Below are 20,621 nucleotides of genomic sequence, written 5' to 3' on the forward strand. Positions count from 1 at the left end.
CGGAGCCGCCACTCCTGTTTCAAGCTCGCTCTCCACCCACACAACGGTTATGCCCGCCCCGATCTCCGCTAAACTCGTCCTTCGTCCATCTCCACCTTCACCTTCACTATCTCCACCACTGCTACCACCACTTGAATCGGCAACTAGAACAGATCTAGAGATTTTGAGCAGTTTCTTCTGCAAGTTTTCACTAATTCCTGCAATACAAATCACTAAATTCTAAAGAGAATATCATTAACTGTACTGAGAATATCACTAAACGGAATAGTGGCGGCTCCGCCGCGTTTTCAAGTTGAGCTGAAGTGGAGAAAGAAGTATGAACAGAGCTGAAGGAAGTTGAAGCAGCGACCAAGATTGGGGTGGTGAAGATGGAGGTGGAGATTGTGTTGTTAGAGAAATAATGGAGGTGGAGATGGAGGTGGTGGTTATGGAGGGGGCGGGCGGCATAAAGATGATTGTGATTATGGAGGAGGCGACGACGGAGGTGGTGGCAGTGGTGGTGAAGATGGAGGTGGAGATAGAGTTGTTTAAGAATTTATTGTATTTGCTTTAGAATTTAGTCATATTCAAGTTTGGTTTTTAATTTGTTGAATAAAGAGGGTTCGACCTGAGGAAGACTATATATATATGTATATTAAATTTTTTTATTAAATTAACAATAAATATTATTATTTATTTACATCATTAGATATCCTATTTTAATTTTGTCAAAAAAAGATATCCTAGTTTAATTTAATTTATAAGATTTAAAATATTTTTATTGATCTTAATGTTTCATTTAAAAATATATATATTTGTTAAATGCTTTTATATCGAATTAGTTTCATGTCAATTAAAAACTAATTATAGTTTATCGACTTGAACTTATCATCTAAAAGTAGTAGTCTTATTCTCGTATGGAGATCAATATTAATTATATTTAATATAAAATAAAATTTAATATTGATACTTATATCGACAGGATATTATCCATCATTTTTAATTATTATATTATTTTAAATATTTATTTTAAATGTACCAGTCATAAAGACCCAACGTCGAAGAAAACTAACTATGAATTAAAGTACAGATAAAATATTATTTTCTAAAATAAACAATGATTTCTTTAGTTAGGAACTCGGGAAAAATTTGGAAAATAATGGCATAAATTCCGAAAAGAGGTGAATCGGGTCGGGTTATAAAACTAAGAATCGGGAGGGATAAGGCTCCTGCTGTCTGCTGTTGCTGACTACTCAAGCTTGCTTCCATCTGCACCTATTTATTCATCTCTATCAAACATACACACACTACTCACATCATTTCATTCACAAGGTACCTTCTCCTTTACTCGTATATGTTGTTAACATTATTATTATTATTATTAACAACTCGTGTTTATATGTAATATTGTTTGCATCTAATCATCAATCATTCAATTTTGAATTTTATTAAAACGAATCCAATGTTATCTAGTGAGAATTTAACAGTTATTTGTTTTGATTAGAAAGAATGATAGGTTAATCTATTTTTTTGTGATTTTTATCGCATATGGTTTCTAATTGTTTTTGTTTTTGGTAATGCAGTCTGTGTGTGTGGAAATTTGTTCGCGGAATAAATTGATAGACTAATAATTTTCAGAATACATGCAAGTCGGAAGTATTCAAATGCCTACTCTATTAGATAGGATACCGTGGATGAGGTTTAGGGGTGGAATTGCTGAGGTGGCGCCACCCTATTTTCGCCCGTCAGTCTCACGGTCGTTTGTGCATTGTCGCAAAAACGCCAGTAATTTATGTGGTTTTCGTGTGAGTAGTAATAGATGTCTGTCAATAGTCTCTGCTTCGGGATCTTCTGTTGATCAAGAGGATAACGTTGTTCGTGTGCGATTTGCTCCTTCTCCTACCGGCAATCTCCATGTCGGAGGTGCCAGAACTGCTCTCTTTAATTACTTATTCGCCAGGTTGCTCATTTTCTTCATTATTTCTCTTGAAATTTGTTTTCTTCATTGTTTGCACCTTTTATCATTTCTAAAAATGGTATCCATATTTAGGTCCAAAGGTGGGAAGTTTGTTCTTCGAATAGAAGACACCGACCTGGAGAGGTCTACCAAGGAATCTGAAGAAGCTGTGTTACAAGATCTTTCCTGGCTTGGACTTCAGTGGGACGAAGGTTCATTTCTTACCTCCTTGCTCTTTAACACTTTTATATGTTATTTCGGTATGCATCTTTACTTGTGCAATAGTATATTCAAATAGTGGTAATCAGTTGGCGGATCAATTCAGGTGACTTAAACTGGGTTTGTATGGTTATTTTTGAAGATAAAAAAGGATTTATTCTGATCTTAAAAAATTAGTTTAAGGAATGTTTGATTTTAAATCAGAATTCTCTTAATTAATAAGCATTGAACAAGGGACTAGAGAGATCTTATGTGGTTTTATTTTCTTGTTTGCTACTAAATCGTAGGCAAACTATAGGAAAATTTCTGCACCTATATGGTGCAAAAGCTTTGTTTTGTTGTTTAGCTAAGCACACATATTGTGCAAACTAAGGCTGTCCAATTCTTAATCACCAGGTGTTAAGTTTTGAAATACAACACTCCTTGTTAGGAATAAAAATACGAGATTCAACTTTTAATGCAAAGCACACACACAAAAATATATGACGTGAAACACCCCCGTCCCAACTTGTATTACTAATCAAAACCGTTATCAATAATACAATCCAACAAACTAGGATACTTAAGCCTAACAATACTCAAGCATCCGCTCGCAAGCAATACCTAAGAGGGGTGTATTGGATTGAGATTTTAAAGCATTTTTTTTGCATTCATGAAATCCGAGGATATTCGATTGGGATTGTTTAAAATCCATTAAAATCTTGAGGTATTCAATTGGGATTTTAAATTATGCTACAAAATCTGGTGGTATTTAATTGGGATTTTAAATTATGCTTTAAAATCCGATGGTATTCAATTGGGATTGTTTAAAATCCATTAAAATCTGATGGTATTCAAATGCTGATGGATTTTTTTGGATTTCATAAAATGAAGATTTTGTGGCATTCTTTAGTGTATTTCAAGTTTTTTGAAATCCCATCAAAATCAATGGGATTTTGAAGCATTGTGCTTAAATCATATCAACTCTGCGACATTTGTTCAAGAATCCGCACAAAATCAAAATCACATACAATCCATTAAAATCCATAGACTAAAAACATTCCATTAAAATCCCAATCGAACACCCCCCCCCCCCGTAAGTCTACATATTGAGCACACATAACAAACACAATATGACTATGTATATATAGCCATCTCATCAAAATCTAATTCTGAAATACCTAACTGCAATTAGAATCTAATTCTGAAATCTTCAACTCAAATCAGAATCCAATTCCAAATGGGTTAATACCCAACAATCTTCTTCTAAAGTTCTAACTTTGTGACCAAGACATACCTTTTATAATAATTGTCTAAACATACAATTATTATCCTTATATATTTTGGGTCACCAAAGTCCATGTTACCATTGTAATGGGCTAATACCTAACACTCCTTTCCCCTCCCTTTCCAAAATAGTCCCTTCCTCTGACTTTAAAGGGGGTAAAGTATCTGTTTTTAAAAAAAAATTGCCAAATAAAAAGTTTAGGTGGAGTCATTTGTTTATGGGCTAGCAAGGCAGGGGACATGCAGTTTGTGGACAATTGTTAATATTCCTGACATGCTTTTGCTACATTCCTATCAATATACATTAATACTGCTTCAGTTATCTGTTTGTTTATAAAATATATTCTTTCAAATTGCAATCAGGTATAATCTGGGACATTATATTGATAATCTTCATGCTGTTTTGTTAAGGCCCGGATGTCGGTGGAGATTATGGTCCATATCGGCAATCTGAAAGAAATACACTCTATAAGCAATATGCTGAGGAGCTTTTAAATTCTGGTCATGCTTATCGCTGCTTCTGTTCTAGTGAGGTACTTTATTATAGCAAAAGATATCACCCAAAAAAATTATTTTGAATAGAGTCTAGAGGAAACTGTTTATCAGTGGTTTGCACTATATTTTGTGAAAACTGCTGTAAAAGGACGTGTCATCATATATGGTAATATTTCTTTATTAAATTGAAAGATGCTGTGCTGCTTTAGAAATTCGCTTAGGTTACTCGCTATGAACTTGGAAGATAAGATATGATTTTCTAATTTTGAAATGCACCAAGGTATTGTATAAAATGTATCTAAATGTTGAATGCTTAAGGTAAATTATATTAATAATTAGCTTGAGTTTGATTCAGATTTGGGAGTGAGTGCTGTGAGGAGCCTTTACTGTCAATAGTCAATACTCCTGGTTCGTCATGCAAGTTGCATCTAGGTCCAAGGCCCTGTAAATGCACTATTGTGTTCTGTGAATTGGGGGAACATATTCAGATAGGCACACACCTTCTGCCAAGGCTTTCGAGTGCTTCTCAATAAAACTTACCTATAGCCTGCTGTACTTTGCTTCTCCTGTCCACTCTATTTCTCTCCGTTCCATTGAATATTATTTATGCTCTTATAGTTAGTTCTCATTCCGTCACAGGTTAATATTTTTCTCTCATATTATATCGGTAGCTTCTTCCTCTTTGTATAGGTTCTAAGATCTGCTCTGTGACCCCTATAGCTTTAAAGTTCCGCAATAAACTTTTGCACCTTCTGCCCCTTTTCCTTTTAATAATAATTTTTAACTTTATATCTATTGAACTTGGAAGTAAAATTTGCGTCTTGGGGGTGTTGGTGAATATAATTTGAGCAAATTAGGCAGATTAGTAACAACGAACAATTTGGTAATAAGTTACAATAATTTTGATGAGTTTGTTTATGGAAGAAAAAACACAGTGCTATAATCTGTCGGTTGGATCCCGGGAAAATGTTGTCGGGCTATATTCTTTATCATTTTATCTATTTCTTTTTATCGTAGGCATCCATCTTATTAGGTGTATATATATGTTTTATAAAGGGATGTTCTCCATGTATTCACCTTTTAATTTCCGAACCTAGCAAAACATTTGATTGCAGAATGTTGAGCAACACACTTCTGTAAATGTCCAAAAACATCTAAACTTTCCCTATAAAGGTTGATGGAAATATATATTTATGTTGGCACATGAGTACATAGTTTACACTTTACAGTTCTTGGAAGGTTGGATATGTTTGCGTTATTGTGTGTACTATTTGTCATTCACCTATGCTATTCTGCCTTCCTGTCTTTACTCAGATAGTTTTTTTTTTCCTGACTGCAATTGTAATCATCTTGGTCATATGTTAATATAGCATTAGCACCCTTAAAAGGGCTCTTATGCAATATGCTTAGCTACTGCTAGATGTATCTTGTTGTATCTATAGGTGACCATGTTGAATTCTGTAGGAGCTAGAGAAAATGAAGGAGATTGCAAAGTTAAAGCAGCTGCCTCCAGTATACAGCGGAAAGTGGGCTAGTGCCTCTGATGAAGAAGTACAAGAAGAACTGGAAAAAGGAACACCATTTACATATAGATTCCGTGTACCTAAGGAAGGGAGTCTGAAAATTAATGATCTTATTAGGGGGGAAGTGCGTACTATTCTTTTAATTAAATTTCACAGTCAATCGAGTTTGATCCTACTATAGACTTTGTCATTTGCCTTGATAGTTCAACAAATCTTCAAAAATTCCAAGATATCAATGATTTTGACATTCCCAATTTGTTTCTAATATTTTCTCCAAAAGATAGGGTATTTACGGTGATCTCTCTACTCTGAGGAGTATGGGTAGGTCTGAGTACATCTTTATTTTGATATAGTGGGTATTTTTGGTTTGGTAAAGTTTGAAAGTGCCTTACAAGTTAAATTAGCCATAAACTCTACTATTATCTTAGTATGTCTAATGAGAAAAGTTTAGCAAGAAATTTTGAATGTACCGAGGGCTGGCGCTCCAGCTGAAGCTTGTAATTATCGATTTTTAGGCCTCATTGTATCTATGTGCTAAATGATTACTACCTAAACTGTATCTACTTTAAACGTAAAGTTCATCATTTCTGCTTCGGCATAAAGGAAACTGGAGCTTCGAGGAAAGAGTTTTGTTGTTCCAAACATCACGTTATGTGCCTTGCTATCATTGAGTCCGTCATGTCACATTGTCATCTGTAGCTGGAAGCTTGTGTCTATCTGTTTTCTATGGCACATATAGGTTGTTTTATCATACTCCTTTTCTTGCTGGTTAAAACCTCATCACTATTCCATAATTCTCAAAGGAGTTTTAAGTTTTATAGTTTAAACTGTTTGTTATAATATCTTATTTAAAAAGAGAAAGATAGAGGGAGTCAATGTCTGGTGTTAAAGTTGCTTTTAATGGCTAAAGACAAGTCATGTGAGATGACCATTGTGGATATATTTTATTTAGTTCTAGGCAAAGGGACGGGATGTTTTCAAAAAAATATTGACTTGCTATTATAATGGCAAATGGCAATTTCGTGTTTTATTGGTGATATGGTTTGATAATTGTATACAGGTTAGCTGGAACTTTGATACACTAGGAGATTTTGTGATAATGAGAAGCAATGGTCAACCTGTTTACAATTTTTGTGTTACCGTGGATGATGCTACCATGGCAATCTCACATGTTATAAGGTAAGCCTGAAACTATACTCAATCTGGTCTCTCAATCTCTTTTCTACCATAAATTTTACTTGATGTGTTCTATAACTGGGTGTTTTTGTAATTATCTAAAACCATTAGAGTAATCCCTCTCTCCCTTGTTGAGCTGTTTATATCTGTTGATGTGTATATCACATGTATCAAGACACACAAAATACGTTTCATATAGAAATTAATGCTTAGAATATTGTTTGGTTTATATGACTCTTGAGCACCACAAACTAAAATTCGGTTTACAACTAAATCCTGTCCCTTGTGAAGCTGCTTATATCCTTTGATGTGTACTCATGTTTCTTGTATCATTGCCGTATCCTATATGACTATTCCCTTCAAATGTGAAATTCAGAGCAGAAGAGCATCTACCAAATACTCTAAGGCAAGCGTTAATATATAAGGTTCTTAACCTCCTTTACGTTTTGTTTAATTTTTGGTGTATGGTTTCCTTGTATTGGTTAGAAGTTGACGAGGAATAATATATATACATTACAGGCCCTTGGATTTCAAATGCCTTACTTTGCACACGTTTCTTTAATTCTAGCTCCTGATAGGAGTAAATTATCAAAACGACATGGTGCAACTTCAGTTGGTCAGGTATTTGTCTCTTTTGCCGGAAAATTCTGTTTTTATATTCTTGTTCCAGTCTAACATATTTATCAATGGCTTCCTCCTTGTGTTACAATACAACAGTTTCAGGAGTTTGGATATCTACCTCAGGCCATGGTAAACTATCTAGCACTGTTAGGTTGGGGAGATGGTACTGAAAATGAGTTTTTTACCCTTGAGCAACTAGGTTAGTTAGCCTTCACAGACATCCCTTTCAGAATATGTATCTGCTTGTACAATAGAAAAACTTTTGTGAATCTGTATTTTCAGAAGATAATGCATGTGTCATGTTATTTCGTTTTTCTGTGCGGTTTACAGTTGAGAAGTTTAGTATCGAGCGCGTGAACAAAAGTGGAGCTATTTTCGATGCAACCAAATTCAGGTGATAATGATTTATTCTAAAGAAGTTGGAGTCTTTTAGATTTTCCTTTCGGGAATTGACTTTTTCTAATCTGGTCAAGTTTTTTTTTTTTGCTCAGTCTTCTTTTTTTATTTGTTGTGCCTGATCATCTTACTTATGCATGGCCTTCACTGGCTTTTTGAAGATTCCCACTTATATATAATTTACATACTTAAGGTGGATGAATGGTCAGCACTTAAGGTTACTTCCACAAGAAGAGTTGACCAAGCTTCTTGGTCATCACTGGAAGAGTACTGGGATCCTCAAAGAATCTGAGGGGCTATTTGTCGAGGTAATGATATCTCTACTGCTAAAAAAAGTTTCATGATAATACACACACACACATCATATAAAGAAAGCCAACTTTGGCAGTCTGTTTTACTGTTGAAATGTATATATATCACACTCCATAGAGAACCACCTTATATAGAGTCTAATAGAGAAAACTATACACACACACAAAATATATGTATCAATCTCATTATTCATCAAATATATAATTAGTAAATTAAAATATAAAGTTTTGTCATTTTTCCTCCAAAAAAACGTTGAAAATCAATCATAATATATAAACTGGTTCTATAGGAGAACTATATTCATCCAAATTGGTTCTACAGTGGAACCAAATTTATAAATCAAATCTTTTGCTTATATTGTATGTGATAAATTGTTTGTGCATGTTATGTATGATTAGTATTCTACATTAGAATCAAAATTTATGCATAAGTATAACTAATATAAAATTGTTCATGAGATTTTGAAGTAGAACCAAATGGTTCTCCATGGGACTATATAAGATGGTTCTCTGTGGAACAATGGCCTATACTACACACACACACACACACACACATAGGGTCTTACTTCATTACAAACTAAACACAAATCAATGCAATTAAGGAGAATGAGAAAGGTTATGGGGCCTGGGGATGGATCCCGAGATGGGCCTAGGTGGGGCCCAGTGGGATCGGGTCGGGGCCAAGTTTTGGCTCTTGGTCTATCTAGAGCCTTGGTGAGACTCTAGTGGGCCTATGTGGATTGAGTGGGGCTGGGTGTGGGCCCCATGTGGTTGATGTCTTGTAGGGGTGGGTGGGTGGATGATGTCATATAGGGTTTATTTTCCTTAGTTTGTATTTTAGTGGTTTCTATATGAGTAATTTCCATGACAATTGCTCAAATACAAACCATAAAAATGCAAACCAGAAGAAATCACCCCTATATGACATAATCCACCCCCAACATCACCCACCTAGGGCTCACCACCGAGCCCACTAGAACCTCGACAAGGTTCCGGACAGGCTCCAGACATCCAAATATGGCCCCACCCCGGCCCTACTAGACCCCAGCCCGACCCTACTAGGCCCCATCTAGGCTACCTCGGGGTCTATCCCCGGACCTCACAACCCTTCCCATTTTTCTTAATTGTATATAGTTTTTATTTAGTGGTTTGTATTGGAGCAGGACCATATATATACATATGATATAACTTAGGCCAACAGAGACCGATATACTTCAGATTAAGCCATACATGTTTTTGATTGTACCAATTTTTGTTTAAACCCTTTGTCAAGTTGTTTTAATTACATCTCTGCCTTAAAAGTATCCCTACCTTGTAGTTTCTACATTATTGTCTTTCAGCTTGTAAGGACTATTCTCATAGGTATACATACATTTTTGTTCTAAAGTATTAACGTTTTTAGCAAGAAAACTTACAGTAATCACATATTAACAGGAGGCTGTTCAGCTCTTGAAAGATGCAGTTGATTTGATAACAGATTCAGAGAAAGCACTTTCGGACTTTCTTTCATACCCTTTAAACGAGACTTTGTCAAGGTAAATTTTGCCTTATCAACGTTCATTGAATTTGCTTTGGAAGTTCTAAGAAGTGCCTCAGATGCTTTATGTACTTGATGGTAATACAAATATTGTGGTATTTGTAATTTATAATGGGAATCTAAAATTAAAATGTAGTATTGGACAAAAGGGATCTTTTATTTCTTATCAGCAACTGAATTTTTTTTCTTTATTTACGGGAATTGTTAAATAAGCTCCAATTTATTCAGATTATAATGGAGAACCAACTGTTCAAACAGGAACTATTAAACCTACATGCTATGTCCATACATATAAGAATATATCGTATCCAATGAGATAAATAAATTTATCATATATCGAAGTCAACATTTATTTCAGATAAAAGTGCTAGATTTTCATTTGCAAGTGCCATTAATTGATTGAAAAGCGGCTTATACGTAGACATCGATTTTTGGTAGGCAAATAATACTAGATACCTCATAATCCCCCACTCTTCAGGGGCTAGTGATGACTTTGGTGTTTTAACAATCTCGGGGGAACCGAACTCAGCCTTTGGTATTATGGTTAGCATCGTGGGTTACAGACCTACAAAACCCTTCTCTTGCCAAATAATGTCAGAAGTCTTATTGTGTAGCTGGTAGTGGTTAGATAACTTAAAAAGGGTTAAGTTAGATATCTATATATTAGATACATAATATAGTTGTTGTAAATAAACTTTTGGAAGTTAAATTTATTATGTTACATATCTATATTTAGTACACATTATATCTCGATGATTTATTATTGTTCATAGTTGGTTTTAAAAGCTTTGCGTTATATAGTATGTAAAATTGTATACAGTTAATATAGTAAATTTTTTGAACCTAAAATTCGATTATGTGTTGTAGATTATTTCTTAGTTTATTCTCGTGTAGAATATTCCTCGACTGCAATTTCTTGTTCAAAGTAAATATGTATTAAATACTCTTGTAGTCCTCGCTTTTATAAACCTGGACGAATATTTATTTAATATGCTGATCAATTTCTTTGTTGCAATTGAGATTTTCCTCTCACTTGTTTGTTAATACTTTATCTAGACAGCATCTCATTAACAATTGTTTATTAGTACTTTGATACTTTGTAGTATGTACATATACTCCGAGTCCCAGCACTCTCTCTCTTCCCCCACCCCCGCGCTCCCCGCTCCGTCCCTCCCTCCGCCCCCCATACCTAGCTTGACTGTTATAAAGCATTTCGTGCCCTCCCTCCCTCTCTCACACACACACAAACACACGCACTCTCTCACATGCGGAGAGAGAGAGAGAGAGAGGGAGAGGGGGAGACAGAGAGTTCAGTAAACAGAATAAAAATTTGTAGGAGCTTTAATTTTCGTGCTTATCTTAATTGCTGGTTTAGTTTATGCATGGCGAAAAGGGGCATTGGAATGGTCTTAGCTCTTTTTTCAAAAGCTTGTTATAATTTACTAATCCCTACTAAACCAAAGAATTCTTATTATACATATCCTAACGGCAATGCTATGAATGACCCAGTAGAGAATACTGGTAGTAATATCAGCAAACGTTTCTTAAATTCAATTAGATGCTAACGCAAAAGAAAGGGCTAAGATAATTGACTGGCGAAAGATGATAAGAGATAATCTAGTCGTCCTCCCCCCCCCCTCCCTCTCCCTCTCTCCCCCTCTCGCTCCCTCGCCCTCTCGCTCCCCCTCCCCCTCTCCCCCTCCCTCCCGTTATAAAGCATTATGTATCAATTTGATGCACGAACCCTAATCACAAGGGTTTTCTTGATCACTAGCCTGACTCAATTATGTGTACTTCTGCAGTTCCGAAGCCAAACCTATACTAGAAGATAGCATTTCTGAATTTGCAGATAGCTTATTAGCTGCCTATGACAGTGGTGAGCTCTTTGATGCACTAGACCAAGGAAAATCCGGATGGCAGAAATGGGTGAAAAGCTTTGGGAAATTGGTTAAGCGGAAGGTTGGTTTTAGTTTTAAATTGATTAACCAAGATTATTTGACAACCACTCTACTATGATAATTACATGAAATTTTATTTGCATGGCAGGGCAAATCTCTCTTTATGCCTCTCCGAGTTCTGCTAACAGGGAAGCTTCACGGCCCAGATATTGGAGGTTCTGTGGTTTTGCTGCGTACTTTTGGAACAGGTGATATTGTAGGATCTCAAGTAGGGTTTTTGACACTAGAAGAAAGGTTCAAATTGCTCAGGGAAGTTGACTGGGATTCCTTCAATAACAAGCAGACAGTTTTGGAGTCGATGACAGTATCTCATTAGTTGTTAATAAATTATAAGTTTCTTTTTCCGGATGATTGTCATTTCTGTTTGATGAAGCTTATGTCACAAGTAGATTTCGGTCGTAGTTCAAAGGCTTCTAACAGAATGAGTTGTTTTCACCTCTTGTACAGCGTGCCTGTGATGCCAAATTTTGTCAGTCTAGTATATGAGTGAGCTCAACCATTCAATATCTCTCTATCCTTTCCAGTCTTAATTTTTTCCAACATCGCAAGGATCTTGTAAATGGGCAATGTGAAATTATGGGATCCTTGAGGATGGTACTCTAAACTATAAAGTATAAACTTTGTTTCAAATGTTAATTGTCATCGCTTTTTTGCTAGTTGTGTTAAGTTCTTAGAACACGGCCTTTGTTCTTCTAAATGATTTAAATATGCAGACAAGCTTGAAATTAGCAAATCATCCAAGACTCCCTATGTGTAGTTAATAAATAAACTGAACCCTGCCTGTCGGATAGAAGAAACTGTGTTACTGTAGCTATTTCCATGAGCTAGAAGGAGCCAGGTCGAGAGATTCTTATTCTTTGCCGATCAAAAACCAGAAGGACCTAAGTTTAACCACTTCCACGCCTTGACCCTCAGCTCTCAATTCAAAATGTCGAGCCTGAAACAGAGTCAGAAACCATAGATGGCCTGAACGGTGAACAAAACCATACAAGGACGGAGAAAACATTATCACACGAACGGAAGTTAGAACGGAACTGCAAACAGAGCACTTTGCTGTTTGCTGCTCCAAGCTACAGCGGCCAGCAATAATACCACCCGACCATCTATGCTTAGAAACCAGTGAGAGTTCTTATTCTGGAAAATGTGTTCAATAATTCACTTTGACTATGTATCAGCAACAGATCACAGTTCCACTTGATTTCAGGATATGTAGTTTTCGCAGTCAGCAGCAACCAGCCACACATGGGGAAAATATACAACCAATGCATATCTAGGTACAACACAAACAATAGATCTCACTTGGGAAAATTGCTGAAATTGGAATCCATACATGATAATAGATCACAAAACAAAAGCATTAAAACATGCATAACAACAAAACTATCTAGCACCTGTGATATATAAAGATAAAAGTGAGCACATATTATAACAAACTGTCGATTTGCGTCTGCAGTCCACATTTCTTTGAAAAAAAGCAGCAGCAAAAGCACAATCTGACTTGTAACCATATGTAATATATTAGATCCTATTTACACTGGTGGAAGTTTAACTTGACAAAGTGACTTAGCAATCAATGCCACATTGTTGACCACTTGTCGAAGCTTTTGTGGGATCAGACGTGAATGGGTCAATCCGAACCCATAGCAGGGAGAAAATGGAAGCAAGGAGAATAGACCAGACAATGACAATGGTAGGCGTACGGTTTTGCCGACCCAACAAACCCTTCAGGAAGGGGTATAAATGGACAATGACCCAAAAGGCAAAGAACAGTTTGCCGAAAAGGGGCCCCCAAGATTGATATCCGCTGTTAACTGCATATGAAACACCGGCAACTATACCAACTAGGTTGAATATAAGTACTGTGGTTGGAGGTATCAGCAGAGCTGTCCATTTGAATATATAAAGCTCAGCAAAATCCCCATCTTCATCAGATGCTTTTGAAGTAACGGTAAAGTTGGTATCAATTCCTGCAAGCACTTTCAAAAGCCCTTGGAAGACGGCAAAAAGATGAGCAGAGGTACCACCGATGACCCAAAATTGTTCGTTTCTCCACCAGTCCTCAATAGTTACACCGCTCCACCTAAGTTCAAGTACTCCAGTTGCAGCAATGGACAAGAAAAGAAGAATAAACCACATACTAGCAAAGTTGCTTATCTGCAAGGAAGTTGCTTTAAGCATTAGATATAAGTATTTGGTTAAATGTATTAAATTCTAAAGTATATACTTTCTTTTTTTGACAATCTAAAGTATATACTTAGTCGAGTTTGAAGATGTAATTTAGGTGCTACCCAAAACCTTCTTACGACATGACATTTAGACATTTCACCAGACATAAGATGCACCATTGTAAAATAAGAAACTAAAAATTTATTCATTACCAGAAAGAAAATGCATGTTTTTTCTGTGCCCAGCTATTCATATTAGTTTTATATCAGAGATGACCTATACTCAAAAGAATTCAACTAGTCGCATACCTCAGGAATGATGAATTTATCAGTGAGAAGGCAGATAGCTGGAAGTATACAGTAAGCAATAAGTGGGATAGAAGTAATCGGATAGATGATGGTATTAATGTATGCTAGTCGCTCCAAAGGCCTCAACTTTCCATTATACCCGTACCATATGGGGCAATGCCTGCTCAGTAGAATTTCAATGGAACCTAGTGCCCACCTAAGAACCTGGTTAAGACGATCAGAAAGATTAATGGGAGCAGAACCCTTGAAAGCTGGTCGAGGAGGCACACAGTATACTGAGATCCACCCTCGAGCATGCATCTTGAACCCGGTCAAAATATCTTCCGTCACAGAACCATATATCCATCCAATCTGTACTTGAAAAGAAAAAGTAACCCATCATTAACATTAAACTGTGCATATTGCCTTTACCATCACATATATCAGAATTTCACAACTATGAAAGATTACCTCTTTGCCCCACTCAGATTTGTCCTCATATCCACAGCTAATAACATGAATTGCTTCTTTCAATAAATTTGCTGGATTTGTTGTCGGTGGAATACCCCCTTGCTCCATAAAGGTAGCTGCAATGAAAACTGGAGATTGACCAAATCTTTTTTCCAAATTCTTTTGAGACATAAGAAGTGATTTCTCCTCATCATATCCTGCAAGTTCAAAAATGTAACATATCACCATCATCAGAGGTCAAAAACTAATATAAAGTACAATTTTTTTTTTTTTTTTGTTCAAACCACCGTTCTTTAAACTTCCCAGCATAAAACATATATAATAAATTTTAAAAAGAAAAACATAATTGAAGACGAACCTTCAACACCCTCATCAATATCCTCCATATTAAAGATCGGGATATTGGATTCAGTTCTTTTTGCTGCCCTCTTCTTGTCAACATACTTCTTGTTTGCTTGCCTTTCTTTTTTTCTCGAGCCACAACAACTCTTAATGATAATATTTGGTTCTAAATCAGCCTCTGTTAAGACCGGATCATACCCATACAGAGCTTGCCTATTAAAACAACATCCGGTTCCCACATAAACTGGACCTTGGATACCGTCCAGCCCTTTCAAGTTAATCTAAACACATCACATTATTATCAAGAAATCAGTACATATTATAGTAAAAGAATGGGCATACTAGGTATGTAAATGTTATAAGAAAGCCTACATCAAAGAACACAATATTGCGATTAGCATATCGATCGTGCAAGTCAATCCCATCAAACCTCTGGGGAAATTGTACATAGCAGGTTTTCTTTCCATAAGCTGGATCCATCATGAAACACATGGCCTCTTTAAGAGCTTTACTGTTATTGAAGTAATGATCACAATCAACGTTTAAAAGATATGCTCCATTTGTAAGGACAGCTGAAACTCGAATCTGCAGTGGGCAATTAATAAAGGAATTAATAAGAGAAGAAAATCATCTTCTATACATGTCCACACTTCACATCTCTATTTATTTCAGAATGTGCAAACATATTACCCAAGGAACCTTTATTTCTAAGAGATGATACAAGGCAATGCTGCTGATCACAACATTTAGAGGCGCTCATGCCAAAAGAAGCTCATATATATAATGTTAAAATAGTGGGAGCACTATTAGTTATTTTGATGCACTAAATACTATCAAATTCAACGGTCCCAGTGTCTCAGTCACGAAGATATTTGCTTATTACGCTAGATTGATAAACATGCATGGAAATCAGTACACTATGAAACAATTGGATTTTTATGAAAGAAAACATGATGAACTAAATAGAAGACAAACCAAGGCATTCATTGCTCCAGCTTTCTTATGATGTTGGAATCCTGGACGCTTCTCACGAGAAACATATACCAGTCGCGGAAGTTCATTGCCATCTGTATCCAGGCCACCACTATGCCCCAAAAAAACCTACCCATCAAATAAAAAATGTTGTGCGGCAGTCTTCACAAAGGAAAGAAAATATATTGTATTACATTAAGGACCATGAAGATACCTGGATCATCCCAGGATGATCCCTAGGATTGTTTCCAGGCCATGGAGTTCCATCTTGCATTGTCCAGCCTTCTTCAGGCATTTTTTGTGCTTTAGCAACAAGTGCATTGATTCGCACTTTGAACTCTTCATATTCTCTCTGCAGATAATATTTCTGTTATAGGTTGACAATTTAAGAAAACAAAAATCCATGTTTTTATAATAACAAAAGGCCGAGGTATTAAAGGTTGTGCAAAATAAAGACTCGCCAGTCCCCGCCAATATACCAGACATATTGTACTCTGCGCATAAATAGCTTCAAGAGATTCAAATAAGAGCACAACATTTTAGTACTTGGATTGGTAAAATCCTCGAGGCCAGACCAATTCACTCAACCAGATAGGACAAACCTGAACAATTTTTAAAATGATGCCCCAGATGAACCAGATAAGGACATACTGCTACTCCACTATAGTATTAGGTTCAGTTTGCTATCATGTTGTGTATTGCAATAGATGTTATGTCATATAGCTGTTTGAACATCAGTAAAAGAAAAAGCAGCTCATTATTCACCAAGAATCTTTTAACACAATACCAAGGATGGCATGATGTTAAACTATTCACTAGATACAGTGTGGCACTAGATATCCAGTTAGTCATTTGGGAGGTTTAGGAGAGTAATATCCTTATATTAACATGGAATTAACTCTTGGAACACACACAAAACAAAAGCCACTATGTAAAAGCAACACAATTAGCCTACCTTCATCGCCCTGCGCTCTTTCACAAATGAAGGTTGTATTTTGTCCTTCAAGTAGTCTATCTTCTGAGCAAAATAGAATTCGGGAGCTCTGGGCTCAATTAGGTGCTTCTTGCAGAATGGCACCCACTTTCTTGCAAATTCAGCTGTCTCAGATAAAGATTCGAAGGTTAACATTGCTGAACCATCATCAGACACATAACATGAGACTTTGTCTACTGGGTAATCAACGGAAAGAATGGACAACACTGTGTTAGCAGTAACTAGAGGAGGCTCTTTCAGGGGATCCACTGTACTGACAAATACATCTATAGGCGCCAGCTGGGAAGGCTCTCCATCCCTGTCATATCTGTAAAGAACAAGCAAAATATTAATAGTGACACTGATACCAATTCAAGGAGATCACAAGGCACCAGAAAATCTGAGTGACTAATTGTGATGAAAAGTCAACGCGTGAGGGGCATTTCACAGTAGGAAAAGCCAACTAACCTTATTGCAAGTCTGTCAAGGTACGTCTCACGATTAATGGGATACCATTTTGGAAACTGATCCAGGAGCCAGGATACCGCAAACCAAATCTCACAAATAACAGACACAAGCCACAAGGGATATGCATCACTCACGGGATGAGTAACACGATATTGCAAGAAGAAACCCAAAATAATTAACCGCAGTATGATTACAACACGGTAAGGAGTGAGGTGTGAAGAAGAGATGGGCACTATACGGCTCATGGGTTGGCGAGCATCATCAACCCTGCGATTCAAACAGTTTATCAATTTTTTGGTGAAAAATCTCTAGACCAAGTCCATATTAAAAAAGTAATTTTCTTTAATTTATTTATTAAACAGAGTTTGCGGAACATTTAGAAATATAAATACTCACATTTGCAACTCTTCTCCATTTGATCCTGTGCCTTCGATATCCCCTCCTTTGCCTTCAGTGTATCTGTTTGTCACCTGAGTTATATTTTTCTCATGTTTCAATTTCCAACCTTCTACTCTCTCCTTCCAGTCAACATTACCGAGACCATATGAATTCAAGTCCTTGGAGGGGTCCACAATTCTAACAGGAACTACACATACATGACTCTATTAACACAAATATACATACATATACTGGAAAGCATAATTAATAAGTGGAAACATGTATTTCATTTTAAATTATGGATTTTAAATGACATGATTCGAGTTATCAATTCAAATTCGAATATTTATACTAATATTTGAATGCCTCGGATTTCAACTCAAATCCAAGTCCAAACTTCTTTAGTTATCCAAACATGTAAGTTTAACAAATCGGCAAATCCAGATTTTGAAATGAAATCTAAGTTCCCAGACAGGACATAAGTTCAACCTCAGGAAACTGGCTTAAACAATTGTGTATGACTTGACCAACCAGTGAAGAAACAAAATTAAGATGAAATGAAAGCAATTGATATGATTTTTCGTAATCAAACTATTTAGTACCGGGAAGCCTTGGATCAATGTATGGAAGTGAATGGACATGTTTGTCACTGGGTCCCAGAGGACCAGATGTACTCCGTATAGATTGGGTGTCAGGTGTAGCACTACGAATATCACCAGATACCTGAAACTTCGATGTGTAAGAATGACAACTATATAAAATAGTAAACTGCGGGAGAGAGTTTTCCTAATGCATTACAGCATGTAACGGTATGAATGTTCCAATTTTGGGAAGAAGAATGATAACGAAATGAAATAATCAGTCAACAAGCACATGTAGACGAGGGGGGGGGGGGGGGGAGGATGTACATCCAGTATTGGTCTCGTAAATTGCTAGATAACCAAATATTCAAATACTGATAAGAAAAACATCAGGGGATAACAAGCAATCTTACTTGAGTTGGTTTGCAAAGTGACTACATTAAGTACTATGCATTGTTTGTGTGTTCAGGTTGGAGAGGGGGGCGGGGGGTTAACTCATAACTTGTCGAATAACAAAGCAATTATAAGAAAAACACTGGGGAACCACAGACAATCTTGGTTGAGTTAGTTTGCAAAGTGACTATATCAACTTACGTGCAATGTATAGAAGCAGTTAGGGACACTTTAGGAATCACAAATAAAGAGATGTCAACTTAGGAACCTGAAAAGACGCAACTAGAAATATGTACATGGTGAGGTACACAGCCATATCACCAGAAAGTAATATGCTGGTATGTGAAGAAGACATCAAAACCATCACATTGTTTCTTAATAATCAAATAAAAAACCCATATGGTTCAGAGAACTGACAGATAATGAATAGTGTGACGACTTGAGTGCATTAGATTAGTGTTACACTTACTGATTGTCCGTTGGTTAGAAGGGGAATGGGTGGATGAGATTCATGCCTAGATGATGAAGAAAGGTCAATATCATCTCCTTGCCATTTTCCCCTCGCTTGGGTATTTCCTTCTGTATAATTAAACTCATTATCCAAGTCATCAACATCATCCTCGTCTTCGTCACCATCAACTCTTGGACAACCTGATTATATAAGCTTGTATAATTGTTACTTAAAATCAACAATGCATACATGAGGTAATGAACCATCTGAAAACACATGTACTGAGAAGAAGTTAACCTTTCAGTCTCTTATACCTAGTCTTGCACTGAGGGCAAGACTGATTTCCTTCTCGCCTCTCATACTCATAGCAAGGCCTGCAAACTGGAAAGGCACACTCATTACAGGCAACAAACGGATCACCTGCAGCTGAAAGCCCGACATCATCGCCGCAGATCTGACAGAGCTTGCCATTCAAATCCTTTAGGGGCTTGGGCTGCAATTCAGACAGAGAACTGATTGAAAACACCGTAACCAAAAGTGCTACTCTCAACTTTGCTACTACGTGAATATATCTAAAACTTTAACATATTTAAGATGTAACATGATTCTATGTTGGACATTAACAATAAAGATTCCAACTTTATTTTAGTAACGGGTAAAATAAGGAAATATATCATTATTAGTATAAGCTTTAAGCTCAAAAGAATTCATCTTTAAATCCAGCTTTATCTAACATACATAGCATTTCAACTAACTTTAGATATTTAGAACTTGGCACCAGATTTCCATATAAGAAGAAGATCTGCTGGAAATTCAAATCAATTCAATTCTAATCTTATCAAACACGCAGTATTCATCAAAGGAAAAAAAAATCCAACAATTTTCGAAGATCAATTCAATGGCCGTATCCCACTTAAACAAGAACCAGTTCTTTGAGCTAGACAGATTCTGTTTTTCCTAATTCAATTATTGAGATAGAGAGATCCACTCTAATACCCAAATACTATCTAGAGAAGCTTTAAAATTTCAAGTACCCATCTTACAAATTTGCCAAAACAACAAAAGTCCTGAATTATACTTCAGACCTATCAAGTACTTTAAATAACTATACAAACAGATTCACATGCAAATCCAATCATACATAAATAAGCACCAATCTATAATTTACACACGCACACACACACGGAGAGAGAGAGATAGAGGGAGAAAGGGGGAGAGAGGGGGGGGGGGGGGAGAGAGAGAGTCACCCCAGAATCAGAATCATGGCGAATTCGAACCAACTGATTTCTATTGTGTGATCCAGCCACTAATCCACCTCTTGCTTCCATTAAAACCACTGATGATGATGATAAAGATCTTGATAATCAAACACCAATTTCAAGAACTGCTCAAAATGGGTTCATCATTAGAGCATATCAAAATTGCCAAGCAATCTCTTCACAACATACACACAATCAAGACATGTACATATGTGAAGCTCACAATAACATTGTTCTTGCCGTAATATTGTGTGGATTTCTTAAAAATAAAAAATTATCTTTATGACCGGTTCAGCCGGTAGCGAGTAGACTCTAGCCTTACTTGATGCATGATCCGAGTTCAGAGCGCGGTGAATCTAGACTGTCTAGTTAACAAGTCAAAAGTACAGTACTTTTTTAAGTTTTAACTGCGGATGACTAGCCACTAAGACTTGGCTGTCAG

The 20,621-nt window shown here is 36.4% G+C and overlaps 2 protein-coding genes across 2 annotated transcripts; one reads left to right on the plus strand and one right to left on the minus strand.

The window, feature by feature from the left end:
- Nucleotides 1–1,152: 1,152 nt before the first annotated feature.
- On the plus strand, nt 1,153–11,946 carry LOC108209786 (glutamate--tRNA ligase, chloroplastic/mitochondrial). The gene is made up of 14 exons (XM_017380889.2): nt 1,153–1,311; nt 1,563–1,939; nt 2,030–2,148; nt 3,833–3,954; nt 5,381–5,563; nt 6,500–6,618; nt 6,992–7,040; nt 7,135–7,236; nt 7,333–7,435; nt 7,567–7,630; nt 7,826–7,940; nt 9,378–9,478; nt 11,283–11,439; nt 11,527–11,946. Exons 2-14 carry the CDS (start codon nt 1,623–1,625, stop codon nt 11,752–11,754), a joined length of 1,779 nt encoding a protein of 592 aa, XP_017236378.1. The 5' UTR covers nt 1,153–1,311; nt 1,563–1,622; the 3' UTR covers nt 11,755–11,946.
- An 861-nt stretch (nt 11,947–12,807) lies between these two features.
- Nucleotides 12,808–20,510, minus strand: LOC108208784 (cellulose synthase A catalytic subunit 1 [UDP-forming]). Its single transcript, XM_017379309.2, has 14 exons — nt 20,168–20,510; nt 19,218–19,413; nt 18,939–19,120; nt 18,098–18,218; nt 17,514–17,703; nt 17,118–17,384; nt 16,632–16,977; nt 15,891–16,028; nt 15,680–15,805; nt 15,077–15,289; nt 14,721–14,985; nt 14,363–14,559; nt 13,913–14,263; nt 12,808–13,592 (listed from the first exon to the last, which is right to left on the minus strand). Exons 1-14 carry the CDS (start codon nt 20,246–20,248, stop codon nt 13,002–13,004), a joined length of 3,264 nt encoding a protein of 1,087 aa, XP_017234798.1. The 5' UTR covers nt 20,249–20,510; the 3' UTR covers nt 12,808–13,001.
- Nucleotides 20,511–20,621: the final 111 nt, after the last annotated feature.

The sequence above is a fragment of the Daucus carota genome, chromosome 2 (genome assembly GCF_001625215.2).
Source record: "Daucus carota subsp. sativus chromosome 2, DH1 v3.0, whole genome shotgun sequence".
Classification (NCBI taxonomy): Eukaryota; Viridiplantae; Streptophyta; class Magnoliopsida; order Apiales; family Apiaceae; genus Daucus; species Daucus carota.

What these genes read in the sequence shown, in the direction of transcription:
- LOC108208784 (XM_017379309.2), bottom strand. Translation starts at nt 20,248, where the DNA reads ATGGAAGCAAGAGGTGGATTAGTGGCTGGATCACACAATAGAAATCAG. An exon ending in TAGGTATAAGAGACTGAAAG is followed by an intron (nt 19,121 to 19,217) that starts GTTAACTTCTTC and finishes TTATATAATCAG; the next exon opens with GTTGTCCAAGAGTTGATGGT. An exon ending in CTGGAGCAATGAATGCCTTG is followed by an intron (nt 15,290 to 15,679) that starts GTTTGTCTTCTA and finishes TGCCCACTGCAG; the next exon opens with ATTCGAGTTTCAGCTGTCCT.
- LOC108209786 (XM_017380889.2), top strand. Translation starts at nt 1,623, where the DNA reads ATGCAAGTCGGAAGTATTCAAATGCCTACTCTATTAGATAGGATACCG. An exon ending in CTGAGGGGCTATTTGTCGAG is followed by an intron (nt 7,941 to 9,377) that starts GTAATGATATCT and finishes ACATATTAACAG; the next exon opens with GAGGCTGTTCAGCTCTTGAA. An exon ending in TTAAACGAGACTTTGTCAAG is followed by an intron (nt 9,479 to 11,282) that starts GTAAATTTTGCC and finishes GTACTTCTGCAG; the next exon opens with TTCCGAAGCCAAACCTATAC.